The sequence below is a fragment of the Apus apus genome, chromosome 4, assembly GCF_020740795.1.
Source record: "Apus apus isolate bApuApu2 chromosome 4, bApuApu2.pri.cur, whole genome shotgun sequence".
In the NCBI taxonomy this organism is placed as follows: domain Eukaryota; kingdom Metazoa; phylum Chordata; class Aves; order Apodiformes; family Apodidae; genus Apus; species Apus apus.
Genome location: NC_067285.1, coordinates 109,167,261 through 109,191,195, shown reverse-complemented (window position 1 = coordinate 109,191,195; position 23,935 = coordinate 109,167,261). Strand labels below are relative to the sequence as shown.

At 46.2% G+C, this 23,935-nt stretch overlaps 1 protein-coding gene across 4 annotated transcripts; it reads left to right on the top strand.

The window, feature by feature from the left end:
- The first annotated feature begins 49 nt into the window (after positions 1–49).
- On the top strand, positions 50–22,986 carry IMMT (inner membrane mitochondrial protein). Of its 4 annotated transcripts, XM_051619533.1 has the most exons (15): positions 50–198; positions 6,627–6,703; positions 7,107–7,296; positions 8,995–9,115; positions 9,753–9,833; positions 10,961–11,062; positions 13,823–13,959; positions 14,865–14,968; positions 15,840–15,975; positions 16,836–16,965; positions 18,115–18,129; positions 19,645–19,868; positions 21,060–21,191; positions 21,575–21,704; positions 22,037–22,986. In XM_051619533.1, the coding sequence occupies exons 1-15, from the start codon at positions 115–117 to the stop codon at positions 22,642–22,644; spliced, it is 2,271 nt and encodes a 756-aa protein (XP_051475493.1). In that variant the 5' UTR covers positions 50–114; the 3' UTR covers positions 22,645–22,986. The 4 variants fall into 4 exon arrangements, with proteins under 4 accessions (XP_051475493.1, XP_051475496.1, XP_051475494.1 ...); XM_051619536.1 differs by lacking the exon at positions 9,753–9,833; XM_051619534.1 differs by lacking the exon at positions 18,115–18,129.
- The last annotated feature ends 949 nt before the right edge of the window (positions 22,987–23,935 follow it).

Below are 23,935 nucleotides of genomic sequence, written 5' to 3'. Positions count from 1 at the left end.
GTCACTCCGCTCCGGCCCCGCCCCCCCGCCGCCGCCGCCGCGCATGCGCAGAGCGCTGCGGTGGCGCCGGGAGTGACCCGCACGGCCCGCTCCTGCCGCCGCCGGGCCGCGGCCATGCTGCGGGCCTGCCGCCGAGCCGCCGGTGCTGCGGCCATGCTGCGGGCCTGCCGCCGAGCCGCCGGTGCCGCGGCCGCGCAGGTGAGCACAGCGCCGGGCGGCGCGCAGCCCCGGGGGAGCACGGCGAGGAGCCGATCGCGCTATCGCCTGCCCTCCGGACGGTGAGGCCTGGCCGCCCGCCTGGCGGGGAGCGGGCCGGGAGGGCTGGCGGGGACGAGCGGAGGCCAGGTGGGGTGGGAGGCGCGGGAGGGGGGTACGGGGCGCGTCCTCTCATCGCGGCCCAGGCTCCTCTGAATGGCTCGGCGGGCGCGGCCGCGATTGGCTGCTGCGGGTTGGAAGGGCGGCCGGGGCTGCCAGCCGGCCTGGCGCCTGGACTACGAGTCCCGGCGTGCAGCGCGGCGGGGCTGCGAGGCAGGCAGGGGGGGCGCCGCCCGCAAGGCATGCCGGGGCCTGTAGTCCTCTGCGGGCGTCCAGCCGGCCCGGGGGGCTGTAGGGCGGGCGGGGCCGGGCGCGCTGCATGCTGGGGGCTGTAGTCTGCCCGCCCGTCATGGCCGCTGTCGGGCCGGCCGGTGTCGGGCCTGTCGCCGGCTCTGCCGCCCGGCCCGGCTCTCGGGGCGGTGCCGGGAGCCACGGCAGCAGCCCGGCGGGGCTCGGCGGCGGCACACGGCCGTCCGGCTGCTCGGCGGCGGCGCGGCCAGGCCCGCTCAGCGGCGGGGAAGGACGTGACCTTGCCTGCCCCGCCGCGGCCTGGCCGGCCGCCCCGGCACCTCCCAGCCCTGCCCCGCCCGGCCGTGCCTTAACGACGGGAGCGCCGGTGCTAGGGGGGGGATGAGGAGCGTCCGCTTTGCGGGGCCAGGGGCTCTGTGGTACAGGGATCCCCTGGTCCTCACAGCCGGACACGAAGAGAAGACGTGCGATGCCAGGGGGAAAGGTGCCTTTTGGATGTATGTGCTGGACCTTTGGGCTTCCACATCAGCAGGGACTGGGATGATAACGTGCTGCGGATCCGTTTTAAAGCCGTTGGCCAGCTTCAGGAAGCTGTGAGCCTTTACAGGTGACCCCTTTGCTAAGGCTCCAGCTTGTATTCCAGCTGTCTGCTTAACATGAATTAAAAAGAATTGGATTAGGTCACTTCTATATCCTGCTCTGCATCCCAGCGTTCGTTACTCTCAGTTCCTACAGTCCAGCAAAGGACAAGCTGGTGTGTCCAGCCCCCTCAGGCTCTGCAGTTGGCAGGTCCCTGCTCTACAACCTTGTCCACCACACCAACCAGCGTTTCCTCTGCTGCTCTGTAAGGCTGGAGGGTTCTCTGGGCCAAGTCAGCAGCTGCCCACTAAAATAAGGCTCTGGGTTTCAGGCCAGTGGAAAGTGTGAGCTGAGAGGACAGCAAACAGGCTTCCGCAGATGTGAATCAGTTAGGGCTATTTGCATGTATTCCTTCTTTAAAGGCATGTGTCTAGAATGACTGTACAGCACTGGAAAGTCAGCGTTGTGCTTTGCAGCTTGGAAATGTGTCTTTGGTCTGTAAACATTTGGTGGAGGAGCTGTGCAAACACAGAGATGCTGCAGCACTCTTTCAAGTTTGTGGTCTGTTTTCTTCCTGTTTGTTTCAGCTTCAAAAAAATACCTTTTTTTCCTTTACCCCTACTCGTATTTCCTGATGAGACTTGACTACAGTGGAGATTTAATTTGGACAGTAAAAGTGTGTGTGCAAAAAAAAAGTTTTTTATGCACTTTGCTTCTCTTTATTCATATTCCAGGGAAGCTTTGTAGCATAATGTAGCATTTACATGTGAAAACAGCTGCTGGTCCCGTAGACTTTCTGCAACTAAAACTTGTTTGGTTTTGGGTGGTGAAAGAGCCAGAAACTAGAAATAAGAAACAAATGTTTTAATTATAGTGCTTTTTTTTTTTTTTTTTTTTTTTGCAAGAGGTGCAGAGTTGTGGACTCTAACCAAGAAGTGCTGACATGATCTGAGATGATACTGGGTAGTTTTTCTACAAGTAGTGAGAACTCACGTCATGGAAGTAAGGCCCTCTGGTTGTTAAGAGATGGTCAGGCAGATGCTGATGCTGTCAGGCCTGGAAGTGGCACCAGTGGGGTAACACTGGGATGCTCCACCTGGCTGTGCTGCCCGTTGCCTTTATGGTGAGGGAAGGGGCATCCTTGCTGCCCTCATCCTCTGTCTGGGGAGCACATTTGACAGGTCTGTTCTTGCCAGAGCAGCAGCATTGGTTTATTCTCTGCTCCAGCTGTGGTGATCCCCAGGCAGCTACAATTACACAGTTTTTATATCTTATTCACAGAATTATTGAGGCTGGAAAAGACCTCTGAGATCATCAAGCCCAACCTATGACTTAACACCACCACATCAGCTAGACCAGGGCACTAAGTGCCACATCCAGCCTTTCCTTAAACACTTCCAGGGATGGTGCTTCCACCACTTCCCTGGGCAGTCCATTCCAATGTCTGATCAATGTTCATCTTTCCTTTGCCTTTACTACCCCTTCAGCACTCTTGACCCCCTTTGTTTTGACATGAGAGCTGGTTTGTCTTATGTCACCTTCAGGGTTTTTGCTTGTCCTGTTCAGTTAGCTGCAGCTCAGGCCAAGGCCTCAGTGTCAGTATTGTTGAGTGATGACACCTCGCTGGTACCTTGCTGCTCAGCTGGTGGAACTTGGTTGTTTTGCTTTGATAGAGCCCCAGTAAAGAGATGTGTGGTTTGTTTTGTTTTTTAAATGTTATGAGTGGCAAGTTGTAACAGTATTTTTAAAGAATGAAAAGAAACTGCTTTTACGTATATGGTGGATGGAAGCTGGTAGTGAGGCAAGTCTGCTTCTGCTTGGCAATGTCAGGGTGCTCCTTTAGAAGTTAAATAAATCCAGTTGTCCCAGGAGAGCCTGGCCTGGTCAGGACTGTGGGTCCTTGATGATGCTCAATTGCTTGAGTAGACTGCGAGAGCGAGGAAGCAGAGCATGGCTGGGTGAGGATAGCTAAGCAGTTGCAGCTCCCCAGAGCTAGAGCAGCAAGAAGGTTTAAGTGCAGAAAATCCCAGTAGAGAGCTCATGGTGGAGACTGGGAAAAATTTTATTCCTTTCTCTTCACGTGAGCTCTGCTCGTGGAGGATCAGCAAGTTGATTAACAAGTGAAATGAAGTTGTGGCTTTGAGAGAAGTGGGTCTTCACCACAGTGATTTCTTAAATGCTTTCAGCTGCATGTGCAGTGCTACAGAGAGACTCCTCTTCCCTTCTTTGGAGTGTTTCTGTAGTTTTCTTTGAAAAGAAATAGAGGGCTTTTTGTAGAAAGGTATGACATTTGGCAGAGGTTGATGGCTGATGGAAAGTTAGAATTCTGAATGTGTGGGGTTGGAAGGGACCTTTAAAGGTCATTCTGCAGTCAGATATCCCTGCTACACATAACCTCTGTCATGACAAGGATGACCTTCCTCTGGAGTTTCTGGTTTGCTTTTTCTGTTTAAATACACAGAAAACTGTATCTTGCAAGGTTCTTTCTGTGCAAATTCTGAGTCAAGACACTTGAGCTTGACTAGATGTTCAGCTGGGACTGAATAAACTCAGGGGCTGGTGTGTCCTGTGTCTGGTTATTTAAAGTTAAGTGTTAATTATAAGCCTGGAAGGCAGATTTTATTTTGGTAATGAAGTTCTGCTGTGCTGTACCTGTCCTGAGCATCTTTGCCAGGGTTGAGCTCATGTGGATCACCTCAAATGCTGGGTTCAATGGGGCTCTTAATGTTAACCAGGGTGAAGGTGTGAAGTGCCCTGCAAAGTGGTCATCTAATGGTACATCATGAATGTAAAATAATAAGCATTTAAGAAGTAGGTGAAATGAGTGGCATGTAGAACTGCTGGAAAAGGAGCAAGAAATGGTAACAGCTGCCCTGCAGTGCCCTGGGTCTGTGTGATGCCTTATCTGAAAGGTGGTAGCAACCTGGTCTAGTGGGAGGTGTCCCTGTCCATGCAGGGGGGTTGGAATGAGATGATCTTTAAGGTCCCTTCCAAGCCAAACCCTTCTGTGATTCTGTGTTTCTGCAGAACAGTGAATGGTTTATTTCTGCCTTTTGCAGGGCACAGCAATGCATGTGGCATGCAATTCCAAATCCTCTAAGGCATCATTACAAACAAATAACAGGGATCTAAAAAAAATGGACAAACTCCTGGAAATTACACACAGGGGAGATTAGAAGCTACTTGTAATTTTCCAAATCATGGTGATATAGCAAATCCAAGCAAGTTTATGATGATGGCCAAAAGAGAGCCATGCTGCTTTTAAGAAGTGATTGATAAAAAGTGGTGTTTGTTTTTTGGTGTTTTTTTTAAAGTAATAGTGTATTTAGATGTGAGGGAGGAAAATTAGACTGGGCTTCCAAGCTCAGCTTGGAAGGGACCTCTTAAAACCATCTGGTCAGAAACAATAATCCCACAAACCCCCTCTTGGTGTAGAAAGCACAAATGGTGAAGAAGCAGCAGGGCTCCTCCTCTGCCCTGCGAGCTCCCTGAGTGCAGGACCAGGTGTGTTTGCTGAGGGTGGGAGAACTAAATGGGTGCAGTGTTATTTGCCACCAACGGGGTGTGAGTAGGGCTGTAGGCAGCTCATAAATGACCCAGGTGCCAAGGTTATAGTTGTGGCAGCCTCCAGGATCACCTGGAAGGCAAGTCCAACCTGAGCAAGGAGCAGCAGGTGAGTGGCCTCAAGCTCCCTCTTGCCATGGAACAGGGTGGGATGACCCTGAGAAAGTTTCCCCTAAAAGGGCCAGTGAAGCCTCAGTGGGTTCTGCTGGGCAATCAGGTCTAACAATTAAAAAACATCACAGAAGATGTGTATTATTTGTCTCCTATCCACTGTAAACCCAAAAATCAACCACAGGGCACAGCTAGAGCTCATGAAGGTCTCTGGGGTAAGAAGAGCACATTTCCTGTTGCTGTACACATGTTCCTGATACTAATTAAAAATTTTTGGCTGCTCTTCTGGAAAGAATAAGAATTCAGTGTTCCTGCCTTTCCTCTTTATGCAATTGGACAAGGGTGGGACGACAAGATTTTTGCTTGCTACTTATTGCCATATGGGAAAGGAAATAGAGAAACTGATTCTCTGGGGTAGGTTGTAGTGAGGCATCTCCCAGTTGTCCTTTTTTTTTTTAATAAAAGAAAAAAATGTCTAGTTGCCCAAAATATTTCAACTGTGGGAAAAATTCCTTTTGTGTCTTGTGCTCTGATTTCCAATGAGCCCTGTTTTTCTCTCTTAGCAATTCATGTGTGTGGGGGGAAAAAACCACCTGAGGAGGACAGAGGTTTTTTTCTTCCATAGGCTGGAGTAGCTTAACCAGTCTTTCTGGTTAATCTGAATTTTCAGGTAAAATATCAAGAGGATGAAAATCTTGGGTAGTGTGGGTTTTGTTAAGTAGAATGTAATGAAATTATCACTCTTTATATAGTAATTTCATTTATATTATAATCCAAGATCTCTCTGGAAAGTAGGTGTGTTGTTGATGCTCTGAAAGAGGAAGTCTTGGTTTGGGAGCTCAAGAACTGATTGTCTTCAGAAATAAAAATAGCTTTAAGTATTAAATACAGGTTTTAGTCGTTTTTAAGTATTTAAACAGCTGTTGTTGTCTTCTGCACTGCTCACAGCTGAGCTGTTCTAGCCCATGAGATTGTTGAAGAGAATCTGCAGTAGTCCAGTGGTACATCCCAGACTGGAGACAGGGAACATAAATAGGCAAAATAAATGCAGAAATAAACTGAGGTAGGTTGTGTGGTTTGGGATTTTCTTCTTGTTTTCAGAATGCTTTCTACTGTGTTCAGTTTTGGTCCCTGCTCTACAAAAAGTATGTGGACAGACTGGAGAGGGTCCAGGCCACAAAAGTGATCAAAGGACTTGGAAGCCTGGATGAGGAAAGGCTGAGAGGACTGGGTTTGTTCAGCTTGGAGAAAAGAAGGCTTAGGGGAGACTTTATTGCCATTGTTCCAGTACTTAAAGGGTGGCTACCAAGAAGATGGAGACTCCTTTTTTACAAGGAGTCACATGGAAAAGACAAGGGCTAATGGGTGCAAGCTACTCCTGAGCAGATCCCAACCGGATATCAGAAGAAAATTTTTCACTATGAGAACAGCTGGACATTGGAATAGTCTCCCCAGGGAAGTGGTGAATTCCCAAACAGTGGACACTTAAGACTCACCTTGACGAGGTGCTGGGCCATTTCATCCAAACCACGTTCCAACTTGGAAAGGTTGGACCAGGTGATCCTTGAGGTCCCTTCCAAGCTGGCAGTCTGTGCTTCTGTGGTTCTTACGGCTTCTTAAAAAGCCCTTAACGTGTGAGTTGCATGTGAGAAAGCCCTCTTCTTTGCTTAGGGAGAAGAGTCCAATGTCCCTGCTCTGGTGCTGGCTGCTGCTTTCCTTTGGAGGGTGTGCAAGAAGGGGTGCTGGAGCAAACTGGTCAGATACAGCTTGTGCTCTCTGCTTGACTCTCTCCTCCTCCCCCCTTGCAGAGCAGCTGGCATGGGAGAGTGTCACTCCGTCCAGTACGACTGTGCCGTGGATATGCCACCTCCTCAGGAGAGTCTGGGTATGTAGATGGTTTTGGAAGGGTGGAGTTGGTTCTTCTGTTGCCTTGACCCAGAGGGAATCTGCTCCTTAGTTTCATGGGAGAGCAAATTAGTGGTGGTGGGATTATTATTTTTTTTTGGTGGAGTAACTTATTTTCATGCTTCTGTGTGTTCCTTCTTTGATTCAGCCAGATTTAAATGAAGCTAATCAAGGTGATGGATATTTAGAAAGAAGGCTGTGGGTTGCCATCTTAGCTTTGGATGAGTCACAAGCCACTATGGTAGCAGGGATGGCTGGGTTTGTTGGCCAGCTTCTGGAACAGAGTGTTTGTCCCCAGCTGTAAGCTAAAAAGCCTCAAAAGCTGCTTGATGTTTGTTGTGTGATGCCACCTGTGTAACTTCCACTCTTCTTTCCCCCCACAGTGTCTCTGTAGGCAAAATCATTGGTGCAGGTCTCCTGTTTGTGGGTGGAGGAGTAGGTGGAACCGTCCTGTATGCCAGCTATGATACACAATTCCGGGAGAGCGTAGAGAGGGCTGTTCCCTACTCTGATAAGCTCTTTGAGATGGCACTTGGTCCTGCACCTTATACTGTACCCATGCCAAAGAAACCTGTAAGTGGTTCCCTTTGACCCCCACCCTTTCATTTTTCTTTGTTTTTTTAAAGCCAGCATCTGCTCCTGCTTCTCAAATTCTGATGGACTTTGCTGTGGGCTAAGAATTTAAGCATTTTAAGAGTTCTTAAATTAAGAAGGTTTAGGAATGATGAACTGAGGAACTGCTTTGTGCTGTGTATCAATGCTGCTTGTACATTGCCCGTTATCATCTTTTCATTCTGGTCTATGGGCTGTAAAACTGCTCTTTGTCTTTCTAGTAAAATAATCTAGTAGGATTCTAACTGAATAGCTGCCCTGCTTATACCCTGAAATACATTTGGGAGAGAGAGGGGTGGGTGACCTGTTGGAATGTAACTGTTTGACTAGAGGCTAATTGAAGTTAGCAGTGTGCCAGGATTGTAAGAAAACTATTCTAAGCTGAACTTCTTTTAAAGAGAACTTGAGGCAGTTTTTGATTGAATAAAGAGCTGAATGGTACAGAGCCAGGCATGAGCATCATACTTTGAAATCATAGTGATGTGACCCTGCAGAAAGGGAAACCTGATGCTGCCTTCAGCACAGCTCTGGAAATCCAGTCTGGTAGTTTCTGTTTCTGCATCTGAAAGGAAATGCTCCCCGATTATCCGAGAATGCTGAAAAGCTCCTCTGGTTGTGGTTGTCCTGAGCTTTAAGAAGCCATTTGACTTGCAAGAAACCCAAAATATTTTAAATTGGATCTAAAGAATTCTGTTCTTAATGAATGGGAGAATATCAGACAACTAAAACTATATCTCTTCTGATTTTAGCCACACTTCTCATCATCCAACCTCTTCACACCTCCCAGGCCCTAGTAAATTTTGCAAAACAGACTGGTCAGATGGCAAAGTTGTCACCTGCCCAGCCATGGCTGTAACTCAGATGCTTTTATTGTTATCTTGTTTGTGGCTTTGCATGATGGATATTAATGGATTGACATTATAGAACCTCACAATACTGTGTGCTTGAGTCAGTGTTCATCTGCTGTGAACACCAGCACCTGAATCTCTTTGCTGAATCCTCTGTTCCTGTCAAACCACTGCCATGCCTGTAGCATCTTCTGTTCAGTGAGAACTGGTTAAAATCATATTTGTTCTTTTTAAACATGTATTTAATTACGCAGTTATATATCTTTAAAACAATTACCTATATTTTCCACTACAACTTGAAAAGGAATTGCATAGAGACTGGGCATGATGGGAGGGGTGACAAGAAAGACTCAGGAGGTATGAAATTAAGAGAAGTGTCAACTGAATGAATTTAAGGTACACCTGTATGAACTGAATAATGTCCAAGGGGAAATAATTGAAATCTGCTTTCTGGAATTGTTTCATGTACTTGCAGCTTTTACAGTTTCTGCATTATTTCTAGTCTCTCAAAACAGAAGTGTTTGGGATGTTTGGGGCAAGAAATTTTTTTGGTTTTATGCATACATTGATAATGCAGTGAAAATTCCCACTCCTCCACCTTGAGTTTTGGAGAGGTGAAAATCATAAACTTCCTTCTAAATTAAAAATCAAGACAACAAATGATATGGCCTTGCCACTGTTTTCATGTGCACCTTGCAGTTTAGATTCTTGGTAGTCTGCTCATACAGATACTCTTTTCTGTTATAGAGAAGTTGGTGAGACACAAGCTGTGTGCTAAACTGATTATATTCCTTATTTTTTATTTTTCAAGATCCAGCAAGGTCCTCTGAAGATCTCATCTGTAGCAGAAGTAATGAAAGAGTCTAAACAGCCTGTTAACAAATCCCAGATGGGCAAAGCAGAAGCTTTAGCTCCCTCAGAGGAAAAAGAAGGTAACTCTACAGAATGTCATGTAGCAAGAAGCAAAAAGCTTAATCTTCTCTTACATCATACATCCCAGGATAGATTAAATGGTCTTTGGGGTCGTTGAGGATGAATATGTTATAATTCTGTAGATTTCATGTTACTGTCTTCTCATTCAAGAGAACAATTGTCTAAAATGGCTTAAGCTCTTTTACTTTTTTTGGCCAATTTTCGTCTTGAAATTTATTTATCTTATAGAGTATTTGGACTCCTAACACAAACAGTGACAGTCCTGCACAGTTTAGATATGAGACTCAGCAGGAAGAGCACTTTGGGTGCTGCACTCTGAGGCCACTTGCGTCTTCTTCGTGCAAGTGGCTTTATTTTGGATAATCGCTGAGGTACTGGAAAGCCAGATCAGAGGGAACTGGTTTAGAGAGGAGCTGTGACATCTATTTTTGTTTAATTGTCGTGGCTTTTTGTGTGTGTCTGTGTGCAAGTGGTACCTGGTTGCTGTTTGTCCAGGAAATTATCTTTTTTCTAGAAATAATATCGGTGTCCGAATCGTAAGTTTCCACAGCGGAAAAAAATGAAGTCTTAACATCTCTTTCTTACATGATAGCTCATACACACAAACTGTTTTTGTTCTGCTACTGTATTTAACAGCAGGCAAGGCTGCAGCACAGATCATCTCTGCAACTGGTGTAGCCATGTCAGTGCCAGCTCCAGGGATACAGACTGAAGAAGGTGAGAAAGATCATATGAACATGATGAAGAAAAATACAATCCTGCAGCTTCAAGTGTAGAAGTTTTTATTTCTCAGTTGGTGTTTGTCAGTTCCTAAAGGCATGAATCTTAGTGCCTTCTGCAGAAGAAACAACTTCCATATCTGTTGATAGAATTTTAATTACTAAGAAGTTGAGGTTGGTTCCTGGGACTGGCACAGGCATGAATGCAAGAGGAAAGCCTGGCTTAATGCTGAACTTACACAGTCCAGTTTGCTTCTGCTCTCTGTGGCTTTCTGATTGAGGTTCAGAAAAGCAAGTCTGCCCAGGGCCAAGGGAGGAAACCATTTATTGTTTAGCTCAACAAGAAACACTATTTTCTATATGATAGTCTATTTCAGATGAGACTGTGTAATTTCTTTACGGATGAACACATTTCATAAAAAGTATGCCAGCAGGAAATAAATATGTTCTTCAGACTTTACATCAGCATTATTAAGGTGGTTTTTAGCATTATTATATGGTTTAGCATTAGCATTACTATATGGTTTTTGTTGCAGCATGAATCTGAGAGGTCTGGGCTCTCTCCTCAGTTCAGATGCAGACTTGCTGTTGATTTTGAGAGAGTTACTTAGGTCAGTGCTCACTCTTCAGGCATTTTAAGTAGCCTTAGGCTAGGGAGTAGTGTAGACATGTCACTCACCATAGCCCTCTCACTCATCTTTTGTTACTTAGGCTGAGCTCCCTAAGCATGCCAAAGAAGAACTGATTAAAAATTAAATAAGAACAGATATTAACTTTAAACTTGACTCCATAAGTGTTTTTCAAGTCTTGCTTCGCCTTTCGCTTCTGGGTCTTGCTTGTTGTTGTAACTACACAACGTAAATTCTACAGATGCATGTGAAGTATCTGTGCTATTGTCTTTAATTCTAAGACAGTGTGAGACTGGCCATTGTAATTATGGGTATAAAAATTCTTCAGGTAGTTTCAGCACAGCTTCATGCAGAAGTCAGATTTCTGAAGTTATACTGACTGTAAAAACCAGTTTTGAAAAGAAAGTTGCTTCCCTACAGGTGATCCAGGTAGTAATTTGGACACTCCACCTAAACAGTTTAACTCTTTTTTTTTTTTTTTTTAACTTCTGAATAGGTAAAGAACATGAAGGTTCCCGTGTCATAAAGGAAAGGTCACCAGAAGAAGTTGCAGCCCGGCTTGCCCAGCAAGACAAAGAGGAGCAGGAGATGGTATCAGGTAAGTCCATACTGCTAGTTTTCCTGTACATGACAGAAGAATTGTTGGACTATATTGACTTTAGAGTTCCAAGGTGCTTACACACCTCTTCGTTGTCCTTGTTGGCAGAATGGGGGGTGTTGAAGTTTCTTCCACCCAGTAGATGTAACTGATGGTCAAAGAATGATGGAAAATCTTAGGTTGGCATGGACTACCAAGTTCTCTAGTCCATGCTCCTGCTTGGAGAGTTGGGGCAGTTTAGAATAGAATAGACTATTCTGGTTGGAAGGGACCTACAACATCTATCTAGTCCAACTGACCAGCTTAGGGCAGACCAAGACAAAGCATGTTGTTAAGGGCACTACCCAAATGCCTCTTAAACACTGACAGGCTTGGGGCATCAGCCACCTCTCTAGGAAGCCTGTTCTGGTGTTTGACACCCTGTAGAAGTATAAATAAAGATCCTTCTGCAGGAAGTTTGCTCAAGGCCTTCTGCTCTGGAGGTTTGAAGCTCTCCAAGGATGGAGGTTGTTCCACCTCTCTGAGCAGCTTTGCCAGCACTTCTTGTGATGAAGAACTTGATACATCCCATTAATTTCTCTTGTTGGCACTTGGATCTGTTGCTTCTCTGGACACCTCTGAGAAGTCTGGTTCCACCCCTTTAGATGTGGAAAGCACTACTTCAGGTACCCCTTTGGCTTTTCTCTAGAAGAAGCCTAGATCCCTCGGCCTCTCATCTGTTACGTGCTCCCATCCCCAAACCATCTTAGGGCCTCTGCACTGTTCTCTCCCCAGTTTGTGTCTGTCGTACCCTGAGGCTCTCAAGATGTGACACTGTGTTCCACATGTGGTCTCCTAGGTACCCTTTAGAGGGAAATCCTTCCTTAGCTCCATCTGTGGGAGGTGCTTTTGTTTGGTGCAACCTTGTTCATGGTTGGGACTCACTGCTGCCAGAGCACACTGTTGGCTTCTGTTCAGTTTGCAGCTTCTGGGATCCCTGGCTCCTTGTCTACAGATCCACTGCCTCAACTGGTTTGGTGGTGGTTCAGGGGTGGTATATCAGGGCTCTGGGAAGATATCCCTGTAGGTTCTGCGTTGGGAACTATGATAGTTCCTTGCTTGGGTTCTAACTCAGACCTATGAGTCCAGCTTTATTACTGAGAGGTGGCCTGGTTTTTCCTGTGTCCCAAAGCTCATGTCCTGCTGGTGTGTCTTGCTCAAAACAATGAGCTTTGCTTCCCCCTCACCCCCCACTTGGTTTATTAATTTTAAATACTTCTGAGCTGTTGTTTGGTCTTGGTTTGGCTGCAGCATGATTGTTCTAAGTCAGGAGTTTTGGGTCCTTTCCTTGTTTGCCTCCTGGGAAGCCAGAAAAATAGAGAATTATTTTTGGTAGGTGATGGTTTGTTGTCTGGTATGTCTGGGCAATCTGTAGCCAGCTATCTGGATACTTACCTTCTGAAAGCAAACCCAGCTCAGGCTGCAGATTGCAGTGTGAGAAAGCTTCCATATTGTCCTCCAGCCAGTGTTGATGAGGATGAGAGAGAGACTAGCCTGTTGGAGAAGGGGATGATGGGTGTAGAAAGGTAACTTCTGACTGGGGACAGTGCAAGGATGACTGCAATGGCTCTGCAGACCTTCTGTGGGGAGGCCACAGGAGTCTTTGGGGTGGGTAGGCTAGAGACATGTATGCTGAACAGAAACTGTGTTTAAAATAAGTGAAAGTTTCCTGGTGACATGGGTGTAGCCAGTGAAAATAGGCTTGAAAGGGAATTTTAACAGTGCTGAGGCCACTTACTGGACATGCTTCAGCCTGCTGTGGCAGCTGTGGCCTTTGTATTTTGTTGACTGATGGTGGAAGAAGGTCTTGTGCAGTGTGGTGTGCCTGATCTGACGTGCCCAACTGCCCTGCATGTGAACAGGCTCTTGGCAGCTGTGAGGACCACACTGAGACTTTCCTCAGAGTGTCCTCAGCCAAAGTCTGAGCCTTGGGCTGTTGTTGCACACAAGGGATGAGAAAGATCTACAAGCCTGAACTTAACAGGGTTGGAGCAGACATGCAGGTTGTGGTCTGCTGCTTCTTGCTTCTGTGTCTGGTGTAGAAGAGCAACATGAGGAGAAACAAGAGGCTTGGCACGAGTTGTCTGCTTCATGCGAGGACGTATTTGCAAGTGAAGAAGTTGAGATGTTACACTGAAAAAATCCAGAGGGTGTTTACTGGAAAGGTGCATTTGCTTGCCCTAATACTTAGAAATAAATGTCTTGACTCCAGAAAGGCAGATGCTGCTCACTCTGATCAGCCATTCTGGTTTGGTCCCTGCTTGAATAATTAATAGCTCAATTGTGCTTCTGCACCAATAGGAATCAACAGTTAATGTCACCACCTTCTTGGCTGGGAAGAATAACTCTGCTGTTGGAATGTGTCTTCCTTGGGGAAGATGGGAGAATTTACTTGTTTCTTCCTAATAACCATTGCAACAAATGAAGATGGAAGTAAATCTGTTGGTGTAAAAGCAGCCCCCTGGAGAAACATGGCAAAGGTCTCTGCACTGAGCAGCTTCGTTGCTGTAGGTGCAGGCTTGGACCTTAGTGCTCCTCTGAGGGCCATGTCCTGGCAACATTTCTTCTTCTGTAGCCTGCAAGTGTAGCTCCTGAACTCACCCCCACCCTTTGGGGCATAGAAAATAACATAAGGAGATGCTGAGGACCCAACAGGTCATTTTACTAATTCTGTGGCTCTTCTCTTTTTGGTTTAATTCAGTTAATTATTTTTTATTGCAGCTCTTGCAGCAACTTTAGAAGGAGCCCTAAGTGCAACAGCCCGTACAACCCTGCAGGCCATCACTGCCCAGGAGGCTGCTGTGCAAGCAGTGAATGCCCATTCACAGATACTGAAGGAGGCCATGGACAATTCTGAGGTAAAATGGTCAAATGGGGACTTTTTTTTTTTTTAAATTATGTTCAGCAAAACTTTTTATTTCAGAATTAAAGACAGAGTTGGAAGCTTTTCTTGCAGTGCTTTTACTTTTATTGCAATTTTAACTAATCTTTCCACTTGTGAAATGGGGGGTTGCTTTTGAATTTTATTCACTTTTTCTTCTCCAACTCCTTTATTTCCCTTTTGCAAGAAGAAGAGTTCAAGTTTATACATTGGTAGTCTTCACATGGTATTTTAATTTCCAAACCCATTTCTTAACCTGGATCTAGGTAGGTTTTCATCCACCCTGATAATTCCACTGAACATTTCCCTTTCCCAAAATCTTACTGCTGAATTGTTAAGTTTCTTGTCTGGAAATGTTTTGGGGATGCATGAACAATGCCAGCTTGTGGTTCTGGTGTGCTAAGGCTGGGTTTTGTGTGGAATGCCTTCTTTCTATTCCATTCTGGAGCAGAGAATCTGATTCAGTGATTAATCAATGACCAGGGGCATCCAGGCAACCAAACAAGCACCCAAGATTTACTCTAGTAGTTGGCAAAACAAGTGTCTTAAGAGTTGGCTTTTAAGCTTACTTTAAAAATAAGCAAATTTAAAGTATTATTGTACCCCAAGTATTAAGGTTAGAAGCAATTTGGAAGTATTCCAGTACTTTGATAGATGTAGAGATTTCCACCCAGTGCTGTGGCACCATAAAAGCTCTTCTGCGTGGACAAGTGGCTGTTGCCCAGGTGGCAAAACCCATGAAGAACCACACAAATCAAAGCACTGGAAGGGAAGAATAATATATCCAGCTGGGAAAACACAAAACCGTTGGTCAGTCTGAGCAAAATAACTCTCTTTATTTTGGGATTGGGGTGGCCCTAATTAGGCATCTGTGCTCCTTAGGATGCTGGGGAGAAAAAACCATCCCAGTGGCGCACCCTGGAGGAGGCTCTGAAGGACCGGAGGAGAGCAGTGGATGAGGCTGCTGACGCCCTCCTGAAAGCCAAGTAAGTTGCTTGGTTTTGAGACTTGTGGAGTGGTGAGTGAGTATCAACCCTGCGAGGGCTCACAGACAGCAGATGAGTCTCTAGGCAGGCACCTGTGTTCATATTAAACTGATGTGTTTGTGCCAAGCCAAAGAAAGTCACACACACTCATGAGTGTTTTAATTTGCAGTGCTGACTAAAAATAGGAGGTGTAATCCAGGTTCCAAGGAGTGAAACAGAGCTAACACAAACCCCAAACATTGCTCTACTGAATGTCTTCCCTTTATTTATTTATTTATTAATTTATTTATTTTGAAACTTGTTCCTTATTCCAGTGAGGTCATTAGAAGCCTCCACTGGTTTGAATGGACTTGGAAAAGGAATGCTTTTTTAATTTTTCCTTGATTTTCAATCATGCTAGAGGAAAGTGGTTCTTTCTTAAATTACAAAAAAAAAAAGTAATCTGTCTTCACAGAGCTCTCTAAATTTCCTCCCATCCTCTATTTATCTCCACCAGTCACCATGCCCAAAACACTTGTGCAAGAGTAAGCCATCTGTATTAAGAATGTTTCCTTAATAACTCTGTTATGGGATGGAAGTGCCTCCCTTCTCACTTAGTTTTACTAACTCCTTTTTTCCATCTGCCCCCTCCAGCTAAGTCTTGAGTCCTGAGTACTAGTTGTACTGGAAATAATTCTCCTTCTCCATGGAACAGACACATCTGTAGCCTTCAGGCTGTGGAAAGACAGATCTTAAATCACAGCATCCTAGCCCATAGATCCGGTAGATGGGAACACCAGGAGAGTTATCCAATAGCTCTTCCCATAAATACAGGCAGCATAAAGAACACTTTTCTGTATGCATTATAATTAGCAGCTGCTGCTCTTTTCAGAGAGGAGTTAGAGAAGACAAAAGGTGTAATCGAGAATGCCAAGAAGTCTCAGGTTGCAGGAGCCAAACCTCACATTACTGCTGCAGAAGAAAATCTTCGTCATATGATAGTGGACTTGGACAATGTGGTGAAAAAGGTAATGATTTCACAGGCTGCTCTTTATTGCCATGAGAGTAAGGACTATTTGGCACTTGTGCAGCCTCCCCTTACCAAGCCCTCTAATAGGTTAAACATTTTAAAAGCATAAATTCTGGTCCTTTCTAATTTTTTACCTCTGCTCAGTCTTTGAGATGATGATATACCAGTGAGCCAGTCATGACTAGATCTTTGCAAGAACTTGGTCTCTGTCCTGAAAGAGTCTCCAGCCAGCTTGATTTGTGTCTGTCTGCTCTGTAGGTGACTTGTAATTCTATTTGATGCTGAGAGGAATTTACCATCAGATTAGCAAGCATTAGGAGCAAACGATGCTAATGACTTGGTGGGTAAATCACTTTACAGCTCAGAAGGCTGGGGAAGAAATGTAAAGATGAAATTTATCTCCTTTGCAGCACAGTTGATAATTCATCATGTGTGTTTTGAGTGGACAATTTAGCCTAAAAGTGACAACATCAGAACTTCCTGAGAGGGGGGCAGCAGGATAGGACTGGCTGACCAGGCCTAGATGGCAGCTGAAAGCAGAGAGAAAGAGCTGGAGATCTTTAAAGACACAAACTGAGTTAAGATCCTCTTTGGTCCTGTCTAGGCTCCCGACTGGCTATCCAGTTACAGTGTGTGTGTGTGAGGAGAAATGGATTTCTGGGAGTTCCAGTAAATTGTAGTGTACAAGAGGTTTGATATCACAGGGTGGAGTTTTTCTCTCCCAAGTGAGTTTGCTTTGGTTGGGCTGGAGAGGAACGATACCTGCCACTGACTCAGGACCTGGTCTTAAGTTATATATGCCTCTGTTTTCAATATTTGCCTTGAAAAATAAACTGATCTCATTTATGTTTGTTACAGGTTCAGGAAGCACAGTCTGAGGCCAAGATAGTAGCTCAGTACCATGAGCTTGTGGCTACAGCTAGAGAAGAGTTTCAGCGAGAGCTGGACAGCATCACCCCTGATGTGAAGCCTGGCTGGAAGGGGCTGAGTAAGTCTGGGATTGCAGGACTACTTTGTGCTGATTACATTCTGTCACTCCTTGCTTTGTAGTGTTTCTGTGATTACAGCCACTGAATTGCATGTCCAGAGTCCTGTTTTCCATCTTGGTTGGTTGGTTTGAGTAAAGCTAAGTAAAAATTAGTTCACAATTAAACTAAGTCATCTAAAGCTGGTGTTATGAAAAGGCTTCTACCTGGGAACCACCTGTGCTGTGTTGGGAATTCCACACAATGTAGCTTTTGTTTGATAAATATCATAGAGTTTAAACATCTCTTCCCACCCTGGTATTCCAGGGAAGGAGCCAGGTCACTCCAAATGTGGGTCAGATCTATTTTTCACTGACCAAGTGTCTGGCTGACTCTGTGACTATACTCGTTCTACTACAGACTGGTAAAGAACTTCAGTTTCTCTAGATCATCTCCAATAGCAGATCTACTGGAAGAGAGAACCCATTGTTCATACCACACCACACACAGTGAATGTTATTTCTAAACTAAATGGGCACAGAAACCCCAGCAACAGCAAGAGCTGCAGGGAAGCAGTGAATGGATGTCTTAGTTTTGTTGCTGTTATTACTGCTGCAGTTCTTTGCCTGAGATCTGAAATCTCATGAGCTGCATTGTTCAGGATAAAGTGAGAACATCCTGGGTTTTGTGATTGCTGCCCCTTTGAGGGAGGACAGGGGATCTCCTGGTGGTTTCCATGCACTCCATGTGTGACTTGCTAGAGTCTACACAGGAATGACTTGTTCAGCTCCGTGGCTCACGCTGCCACTTGGGAATTTGTTTCCTAACCAACTGCTTCTGATTTATAAGAGCCCAGAAATGTCAGAGTAAAATTTCCAGTGTCCTGTCGCACTTTTCTACTTCAAACTGGTATTGCTTTGGCTAAACTTCAGCATCCATCTGTGGGTTTCCAAAGGTAATTTTAGTGGTTGGGATGTTCTGGGCTACATCTTGCCTGTAATATAGAGACTTTTATACCCAACATACTGTTCTTCCTGAAACCCTAAAGACTTGGTCTCATGTTTAAGTCACTGTAGATAAGAAGCTCTTAGTTTTCTGTTTCACTTTTGCATGACTTACCTGCTGTAGTGAATGTGCATTAACTTTTCCAACCTCTCCTCTTTCTGTTGCAGAAATAACTGACTTAGGTGAGTTCCTGCAGCTTGTTCTGGTCTTGTGAATGTCATCACTTCTCCTTGTCCTTTTTTATGTTTGTGTGGTACATCACTTTCAGTTACAGGCAGTATCAACAGGGGGTAAAATGTTGCATTCCTGCAACATTTTGGGCAGAGGAATGCTTTGGGGTCCTTTCCTTTTTGCATGTCTATCTTAAACCACAAACTCTTGTCTAGCAGCACTTCCCAGGTGAGTGTGATTGCTGGCTTGTGAGAGCCAGGTTTAAATTTTCCTTGTGAATTTGAGCTGGTTGATACCTGCTGCTGAGACTCCAATGAGGAACAATCTTTGACCCAATTCCAGTTAACCTGTGTGATGGTGTTTCCTACCTCACAGCAATCCTGGCTTTAAGAGAGGTGTTGGATTCACCAGCTCCTGTGAATCCACAGGTGATGCCACTGAACCATCTAGGTGCTGTGTATGCTTGAAAAGCCACATAGGGCTGCTCTGAGCTGGGTCACCAAAACCAGGTTAATTTAATTGGAAGTCTGCTTGATTCTCCAAATTTAATTTTCATGATTGATTTTTAGAATTGTGGATTAAGTCTTTGATTCTGAGGTTGATGATGATTTATTTTTCCCTTTTGATCAAAAATCAATGTAATTTAAAACTGGAGTGTAGTAAAAGCCCATTCTGCCTGTGACAGTGAGGTCAGCAGCTGAGCTTAGTGGTCCTGGTCAGCTTCCCTGCTGGGCATGAGCACCTAGTACTCAGCTCTCCTGCACCAGTCTTTTCTCCAGCACTCACCAGCAGGATGGCTGAAGGACTGTGGAATTTCACTTGCTTTGGACCCTGCAGGAATATCGAGTAGTCCCTGGTTTTCCATGCAGGTGATGTAGCTGGCAGCCAGTGCCATTTACAGAGCCTGTGCCATTCCCAGGTCATGCAGTGCACAGATGGTACAGGTGTAGCTTGTGTCCTCCTCTCCCATAAGAAAAGTAGCAAACTCCTTAGCAGACACATGTGGTTGTGACCCTGCTGCTCTTGGAGCAGCCAAACCTGGAAGGTACAAACGGGGGTAAGAAACCCAACTGGGAGCAGTTGGTCTGGAGGACGTAATTCTGTCTGTCTCTCGCAGTGACTTCAGTGCTTTCAGGAGCAAATTCCCTTAAGCTGGAGGTATCAGTGCTCAGGGCTTTACACCTTGCTGCTGTGTGTGCTGTCCCAGGGGAAGATGCATGGTGGTGTAAAGAGAGGAAGGGACAGACTGTCAACAGCCTCCTCTGATGGAGTGTGACATGGATGTGGGAGTGTAGCTAATAGCTGTGAACCACTCTGAAGAAACTAAGGGCAAAAAGTAGGTGTGGCTCAGGGAGTGGAATCGGGTGGGCATTAGCACAGGTCAGGGGGGTTGATGTGCTTGAAAACTACCTAAAGATGCTTGCTGGTCAGCCCTGGGGATGCTCGGAGTGTCAAGTGGGAGGTGGGCAAGCACTGGGGTGGCTGTTTCCCCGCAGAACCTTCCTAAGGCCCTGTGCTCTCCTCAGCTGGCCAGCTGTCCACAGACGACCTGAACTCGCTGATCGCCCACGCCCATCGCCGCATCGACCAGCTGAACAGGGAGCTGGCAGAGCAGCGGGTCAGGGAGCAGCAGCACATCGAGTCTGCCCTGGAGAAGCAGAAACTTGAAGACAAAAAAGCGTTTGAAGCAGCCGTGGCCAAAGCGCTGGAGCGGCACAAGAGCGAGATCGAAATGGAACAGGAGAAGAAGGTAAAGGGGTGTAAACACACCTGGTTGGAATTCTGGCTCTGAAAGGAGGTAGAAGAGCTAGAGGAAGTGCCCAGAAAAGTGCACATGGGCAGGTGTCCCTGCCCATGGCAGGGGGGTTGGATCTAGATCATCTTTAAGGTCCCTTCCAACCCAGACTATTCTGTGATTCTGTGGAAAGCAACTGGGATGTTCTGAGTGATGGGAGATTTCAGGTGGGGTGACCCCCAGGCTAAGTATGAACAGGACACCTTGAGCAAGGAAACTTCTGCAAAGTCAGGGTGGTGAAAACTCCCAGTGAAACAGAGAGTGACTTCTTCATGTTTTCTGTCTGCTGGTGAAGATAGGGGTCAAAACAAGTGGTTGATCTGACCCAGTGTGGCCACCTTAGGGCAATATAGCCCCTCCATCCTGCCTCCAGGAGGTATCTCCAAGTCCTTCCACGCTTTGCCAGTGGTTTGGTATTTGATTTCTTTGAAGACAACTATGGTAGCAGAATTTTAGTGCTGCTTGGTACATGAAGCAAGTACAGCTTAAAAATGCAGGAAAATACACACTGACTTGAGGGAAAGGAAGGATTTCACCTCTAGCCTGTTAGCTCAAAGCACTGTAGTAACAGGTATCAATTTACAGCTCTTTTTAGAAGTTGCTTGAACTGTTACCTTTGCATTTAATGCAAGGTTGGATATGCTACAATCCTTTAAGAAAAAAAAAGAAAACACAACAGAAAACAAAAAACTTCTAACAAACTTGCATCATCCCCCCTTGTGCTAAGCTGCAGTCTCTGAAGTGGCTGTTTTGTACAAGATCTGGTAAAAATGGTTGTAACCTTTTATTAAAATCAGTATTACAGCATGTGGGGGAAAAGGTGAAGTGTGTGTTGTTGGGAAGCTGGTTTATACACCCCAGTGTGTAGTTTGTTGTGTTACTGTATCTTTTATACAGTATTTTGATCACTGCACCAAGTGCCTAGTGAGAAAACCCACCTGTCCAGGGACTGAGGGCTGGGAAATGGTTCTTTCAAGTCTTCAAGGAAAAGGCTCAGCTGTAAGAAAGAACCTCCTGAGTTTGTTTTTAAATGAAACATGGGCTCTGTCCATGCCACTTTCAAGATTGTACCCTAGGTGATGGCTGAGGGATGATAAAACAAGCAGTTGAGAAGGAGGGGTGTGACAACAATGCTTGTGTGCACAGGTTGAGGAAGTGCGAGAGGTGATGGAGAGCGAGATGCGGACCCAGCTGCGGCGTCAGGCGGCTGCTCACACCGACCACCTGAGGGACGTTCTGAAGATCCAGGAGCAGGAGCTGAAGGTGGAATTTGAGCAGGTAAGGGAGAAGAGCCCTCAGGGCAGTTAGGGGGATATTTGACCCCTGGCACAGCACACGCTTCACAGGATGAGAGTCCTGAACCATCTTGCAGCAGACTAAAACACAGGCTGGCAAGGGAAGCTGTTTGAAGAGATGAAATGGAGTGCCTGGAGGTGCAGGTTTATTCAGACTTAAAAGCTTTTGCTATAGGTGAGAAAATGTTGAGCATAACAAGTGCAGTTCACTGTTAAATTCACCCTGATAAGGCTTCTTACTGCTACATTGTATTTACTGTATGCACTGCCCAGCAAGAACAAGATTTATAGAAATATATCTTAAGGTAAAAAAAGATGACCCAGCTGCCTCTGGTGTGATAGATGGTGCATCTCTCTCTCTTTCAGAATTTGTCAGAGAAACTCAGCGAGCAGGAGATGCAGTTCAGACGCCTGACTCAGGAGCAGCTGGACAACTTCACCTTGGATATCAACACTGCCTATGCCCGGCTGAAAGGGATCGAGCAAGCTGTTGAGAGTGAGCACTGAAACTGCGTGTCTGTAAGGGCTAAAGTTACCAGCCCCTGGGGCCTGTCACCCAAGCCTGGGTGCTTGAGCACAGCTGTAGGCACACAGCTCCTGGGCCTGGGTTTGGCACAGTGCTGAGCCCCCTGCACAGCCCAGCTGCACCAGTCCAGAGCTGTCTCCTTCTGACCATGGTTTGCTGAGCAGACTTGCTTTGAGGTCGAGTGCAGAGGGGGTGGCTGCTGTTGGAAGCCAAGTGTTCAGAGGGATCACTTTTGCTGCTGGTGTTCAAGCTCTTCCCATACCTGTGCCCCCAGCTGAGGGTCCTCTTGGTTTATCTTGCAGGTCATGCAGTAGCAGAAGAGGAAGCCAGGAAGGCCCACCAGCTGTGGCTTTCTGTGGAAGCGCTCAAATACTGCATGAAAACAGCCTCTGGGGACAGTCCCACAGAACCTCTGGAGGGCGCTGTGAAGGCCATCAAAGCCAGCTGCTCCGACAACGCCTTCACGGAGACCCTGACAGCAGCTCTGCCCCAGGAGTCCCTGACGCGGGGCGTGTACAGCGAGGAGGCCCTCAGGGCTCGCTTCTACACTGTCCAAAAACTGGCAAAGAGAGTGGCCATGATCGACGAAACCAGAAACAGCCTCTACCAGTACTTCCTCTCCTACCTGCAATCGCTGCTGCTGTTTCACCCGCAGCAGCTGAAGCCACCGGCCGAGCTCAGCCCCGACGACCTCGACACCTTTAAGTTACTGTCTTATGCTTCCTACTGCATCGAGCACGGGGACCTGGAGCTGGCAGCTAAATTTGTCAACCAGCTGAGGGGAGAGTCGAGGCGGGTGGCGCACGACTGGCTGAAGGAGGCACGGATGACCCTGGAGACTAAACAGGTGGTGGACATCCTGACAGCCTACGCCAGCGCCGTGGGAATAGGGACGACGCAGGTGCAGTGAGCAGGGAGCGCAGTTCTGGAGGCAGCTGTGCTGGGAAGAAATCCCAGCATCTCCAGAGGGCTGGCCAGCCAAGCTGCTGGAGGGGCTGGACGCATTCCATCGAAGCGCGGGTACTGTCTGGTTTCCTTGCACTGTATTTAACTTCACCACCTGATGTCATTTGTATTGGTTTTTCAGTTCCCGTGACAACCAACTGCAGGAAGGTTCTCTACGATTCATGTAATAATTTTGCTCCCCCATCTTACCAAGTGGGCTTGTGATCCAACCCAAATGATGTTTGTAACCTGCCAGTCCTAATTTGCCACTTTGTCAGCTGAATAAAACAAGACTTCAACCACTTTACCTGCTGGTCAAGTCTCCTGTTTAAACATCACATAGGCTGTTCTACTGCCCAGCTCTTTCTCCATGCCCTGAAGAAGACAAAAGTATCTGGTTTTCTCCTTTCAGGGAGCAAGAATTAATTGATGTGATCAATATGTCTAATTTAATTCATACAGCTGTAAAAAAAATATAAAAAAAATCCATGTCTGAGTACAGGTTAATGTTGTAGTAACTTAAGCAGGTAGGGTAGAAGTCCACCTCTGACACCAGCTTGTCAGACCTGCTTTTGAGTTCCAGACCAGGTGTTTCTATCTAGAAGGCACTTGGGTTCAACCATGAGAGCTCAAATGAAAGACAAAGCTCCTTCCTTCCCTCTCTTACCTTTCCCTTAACTCTCAACATCAGCGAAGACAATTTGATCAAACTTACCTGATACCCATTTGCTGAAATGAGTCACTGTGGCTTTTTCTCCCTGCTGATTGTTTTACATAGTTGGTATAATCAAGCACATCAGCACCCCTGAAAGCCCTTGATCTTTGATCTGCCCCCTTCACCCACACTAATCACACATTACTCCAAGAGGCACATGGGCTTTGTGGAGCAACTCTTGCCTTCAAAACAGCTTTACTGTCCCTCCACTCCTGGAAAGCAAGGAGCACTTGACTTCTACCCTTCCAGCTGTAGTTTCTCTAGGAACTTGTTTCCCAAACCCACTACTGAATTGTCCTGAGGCTGCTTTCTGCCCCTGGAGTGCTCTTGCCTGTCCTGCAGCATCATGCACAGCAAGATTTTCTTTTTCAAAGAGAATAAATTTTTTAACTATTTTTCACCAGAATATGGTTGAATCCTCTCATGAACAAGACCTTCACCTGTTCAAGGTAGCTACCTCAAAACAACCCTTTCAAAATTCCTCCACGAGCTGACAACAGGAGCACAGTGCTGTTAACTGCAAGGCAGAGAAGGGAACAAG

Coding starts and splice junctions, on each gene's coding strand:
- IMMT (XM_051619533.1), top strand. CDS start 115: ATGCTGCGGGCCTGCCGCCGAGCCGCCGGTGCTGCGGCCATGCTGCGG. Junction 9,116..9,752: donor TCCCTCAGAGGAAAAAGAAG/GTAACTCTACAG, acceptor TGTATTTAACAG/CAGGCAAGGCTGCAGCACAG. Junction 11,063..13,822: donor GGAGCAGGAGATGGTATCAG/GTAAGTCCATAC, acceptor TTTTTATTGCAG/CTCTTGCAGCAACTTTAGAA.